This window comes from Nematolebias whitei, chromosome 15, assembly GCF_014905685.2.
Source record: "Nematolebias whitei isolate Nwh7 chromosome 15, NemWhi1, whole genome shotgun sequence".
Taxonomy (NCBI): Eukaryota; Metazoa; Chordata; class Actinopteri; order Cyprinodontiformes; family Rivulidae; genus Nematolebias; species Nematolebias whitei.
The window spans coordinates 32,302,477-32,306,722 of record NC_056512.1 but is presented as its reverse complement, the minus strand read 5'-3'; the positions used below and the strand labels follow the sequence as shown (position 1 = coordinate 32,306,722).

At 42.1% G+C, this 4,246-nt stretch overlaps 2 protein-coding genes across 2 annotated transcripts in view; one reads left to right on the top strand and one right to left on the bottom strand.

Annotated features, from left to right (window-relative positions):
* The window catches only part of cant1a (calcium activated nucleotidase 1a), an 865,245-nt gene that overhangs the window by 769,913 nt on the left and 91,086 nt on the right, over positions 1 to 4,246 (bottom strand). The gene's annotated exons all lie outside the window — the stretch shown is intronic.
* Positions 1,247 to 4,246, top strand: part of LOC119421674 (ras-related protein Rab-26-like) — a 156,412-nt gene continuing 153,412 nt past the window's right edge. Inside the window, exons 1-2 of the mRNA XM_037689022.1 lie at positions 1,247 to 1,644; positions 2,767 to 2,877. Of these exons, the coding sequence (XP_037544950.1) occupies positions 1,471 to 1,644; positions 2,767 to 2,877 (285 nt within the window). The 5' untranslated portion in view covers positions 1,247 to 1,470. The remainder of the gene's footprint in view (positions 1,645 to 2,766; positions 2,878 to 4,246) is intronic.

The window sequence follows — 4,246 nt, the reverse complement described above, 5'->3', positions numbered from 1 at the left end:
TAAATTAAAGAAAAACTAATTCAAATAAAAAATGTGATTTGTTGCAAAGTTGACAAAATGTTAAATTATCAGTTGAACTGTAAAAAAAGATACAAAGGTCAGAGTTTAGGGACGTAACAAACAAACAAAAACATTCCTCTAATAATGAGCAAAAGAAAATTAAAGAGCAAAGGATTAAAACAATGTCTCTGGACTTTTGTACAGTTCTCCTCAAAAGTCTGGACTTTAATGGGAAATGCATCGTAAAGGTCACAGCTAATAACTTGCTTCAGTTGTTTGGTGGAACAAATGGGGTCTGTGATTTGTTAGCACACAGTAATGAGATGGGGGAGTTAGCACAAATCTCACATTTCTTGATATAATGAAGGGAATGGTTGAGGGAGAAGGAGGAGGAGGGAGTATTAAACGTGTTATTGAAGCTTCAGTAATCAAGTTTGCTTAGAGAAGTGGACAGAAGTTGATCCATTGGAACAACCACAGACTACTAACGAAACTGTTTTTGTATTTAAATTAATTCAACCTCAACTATATAGTATCATTGTATTTTATCATTTAAGATTTATTTTCAACGTAAAATAATGTCAAGGTTGTTGTTTTTTTTACAACATGAATCTACCGTTTTCCATTTAATCCCTGAATTTTCATTCCGTGCTCCTTTAGCGCCCTCTTGCGGCTGTTTAATGAAATCACACGTGAATAAATCGTTTCATTATTAAAATAAAGCTCATAGTTAATGCGAAACTTACTTTAATCTGTCTCACTGTTCAGTCGGCAAATTCAAATTTAAAAACGCAGACTTCCATAAATAAAGCTAAAAGTCTGTAATTCTGCCCTTTTTGTTTGTTTGTTTGTTTGTTGTTGCGTGTTAATGAAATTACTTAAAAGACATAATAAACGGCATTTCACTCAATAAAAGTATGAGAAAAAAAAAGCCTAAATTCCGATAAATTACAATTTCCTGCCTACAATGTATTTCAGCACCACGGACAGCGCTCAGCCACCGCCCCCACGCCCGCAACAAACAACAAAACACGCACACACATCATCATCATCATCATCACTCACGGTGATGTGCTTTACTGTTTGTCTTGAGCTAAGTCACGTGACAATAACATTTTTCAAGCAGAAGTCGCCTCTGTGGTCGGCGCGGATGGTTTCTGAGCGCGGGCGGGGTTCAGGTGTCACGCGTCTCTGTGAAAAGTGTCGGTTTGTTGTTGAGGTGGAGTTTATGTCGCGTCACGGGATCGTTGCAGCTGCTGTCCACGAGCAGGAAGAAGCTGCTGCTTTAAGAGCGGAGAACATGCGCTCGACGCACAGGTGAACAATCAGCTCAGCCCAACTTCTCCCCCTGTGGGCTACAACTTTTCCCACCCCATTTTCCTTGTTTTGTTGGGGGGGGGTGCTCATATCGTGCAGATTCGAGTGAGGATTTGGTTCTGCGACGCGATATTTTCGAATATTTCTGAGCAAATGTCTCGTAAGAAGGCAGCCAGAGGCAAAGCGGCGAGCAGCAGCCCGTCGGCCGGCAGCCCCGCGGGGAGAAGCTCCGGGAGGGCAGCCAGGAGCAGCCCGGGGGCCGGGGTGGTCCATCCGAGCAGACCCTCCATCAGCAGCAGCAGCGAGTTTTATGACATCGCCTTCAAGGTGAGGTGCTCCTCAAACAAACACCCTTTGCTTACGTGCACACGTTTTACGGAGTGAAATTGCACAACATGTCAGTGTGCAACACCACATGGACACTTTTGTTTTCTTTGAGCTTGGTTACTTTCTATTTTTTGCTCCATTGTTTTTAATGTTTAGCTTTATGTTTGTCCAAACTTGGAATCTGTGCAAGTCTCAATAAGGAAAGGTAGAACAAACGACCCATACAGCCATTTTATCTTCCTGGTTCAGACTGCTGGGCTGCATCTCTGAGCGTCAGGATGGACGGATGGATGGATGGATGGAAGGATGGATGGATGGATGGATGGACGGATGGATGGATGGAGAGCACTTCACAGTGACAGAACAGACTCACACCCACAGATTCTCTTTGTGTTCTCGGCTCGGAGTGATTTGTGCCACCTGCTCCGTGTTCGTGAAGCAACAGTTGTGCTCAGAAAGGACTTTGTCTGAGTTTTAGACTCAAATCCTTTTTACGTTGTGCACAATTTGTTTAGCTTGAAGTATGACTCTTAGCTACTACCACATCAACTTTTAGATCCACATCTGTAAATCTGACTAAGTTACAGCCAGTTTTATTTTTTGTCTGTGTGCTGGCATATATCAGCCCTGGTGGCCATCTTAAATTGGATTGTTCCCAAAAGTTAATTAGTGGTATATAAAAATAAAATCTGCTCAGTGAAATCAGGGTGAGCTCCTCGGACCTACTCGGAACATTGCGCCTGTGTTTTCTGACCTGCGTCTCCTTATGTTCTCCTCCTGTCTTTCATCTCCTGTCTGCTCCCTCCTCTAAACCAGGAGCCGCTTTCGATTTCCATATCTAGACCTGACGGTCTCTTTGCTAACCTGATAACGGTAATCTCATCAAACCTTTAACCTAATCACAGCTCTGAATAAGAACATGCACCGCTGTATTTGGAAATAAGCAATGCATGTTCTGTGTATAAATACACTTTACAGGAAGGATCTCAGTGCTGCTGCTTTGTGTTTTGTTTTTTTTCTCCTTGTTTTGTTTTTAAGTGTTGTATTTAGTGGTTTTATAATTGCATTTTGTGTGCTGGCACCTTGTCATTCCTAATTGACTTCTGGCTCTTTATTATGCAGGTAATGCTCGTTGGAGACTCTGGTGTGGGGAAAACCTGCCTCCTGGTTCGATTTAAAGACGGGGCTTTTCTTGCCGGCAGCTTTATCTCCACTGTGGGGATCGACTTTAGGGTGAGCTCAAATCAATCCACAAAATTATTAAAGAAAAAAGAAAACGTGACAAATTCCCCACAAGGATTCCATACTTTTATACTTCCAGGTTTAGTTCCTAAAATGAAACAGATCCAGTGTCTAGAACATGTATCAATTCCTTAAATTAGTTTGACATGTTTTACATTTGTAGCCTCAATGGGGGATAATGATCTCATGTGCCAGATTTTGTGGTCCCTCAGGAGCAGCCATAAAAACCTTCTTGATTCATCAAATGGGTTTTAGGCAGGTGTTTGTCTGTGAGACACAGGGAGGCCGCCATTAAAACTTGGCTGGTCAATTTAACCTTTAACCTCCATCTCATTGCTGTGCAACACATCGCTGATTTCAATACAACAATCCAGAGTAAATCCTCACTTCAGGGAATTTATTTGATTTGTAGTCTGTTCTCGTTCTGACAGGTGTGGCTCAAGCTAATTAGTTTTAAACCGTTCAGGGTTTGCTGACATCTAGTGGCAAGAATATGAACTGCAACCAAAATGTCACAATTTTATTCATAACCTTCAAGCTTGTGGGATAAACTGCTTGTTTGGAACTTAACAGAAACATGGGAATTACTGTAATAACAGTAAACAAATGATTATGACACGTGGTGGAGCAGAGGTTAGAGAAAGAGAGCCAGTGATTGGAAGGTCGCTGGGTCGAATCCCCTGACTACAACATCAACATTGGATGTTTGTTGTTGTTTTTCTTTTGCATTTTATTTTTGGATGTAACTGGGACCCTGTGTACATAATTTTGACAATAAAGAATCTCTGACTCTGAAAATGTGGGTGGGAAAAGTGAAGCACCCTCTATGCATCCATTCATACATCTTTTTTTTAGTCACGTCTTCCATTTTGGGTCACAGGGGTCGCTGGTGCCCATGTCCAGCAGTCACTGTGCGAGGGGCGGGTACACCCCGGACAGGTCACAAGTTCACCACAGGGACACGTAGAGACAAACGAGACAAACAACCATTCACTCTCACTCACACCTAGGGACAATTTGTAGTTGCCAATCAGCCTAACATGCATGTTTCTGGTCTGTGGGAGGAAACCAGAGTACCTGGAGAAAACCCACGCATGCACGGAGAGAACATGCAAACTCCACCCAGGGAGGCCCCTGGACCGGGATTTGAACCGACATCCTTCTAACTGAGAGGCAGCAGCTCTACCCATTGCGCCACCGTGCTGCCCCACATCTGTTCTCCTCCCTCATTTTCCCCAGAAGTTTATTCTTATAGTGGGATTGACTTTTCATCCACACAACACTAAAACCTTATCTACTTTATTATCATCATCATTATTATTATTATTATTATTATTATTATTATTATTATTATTATTAT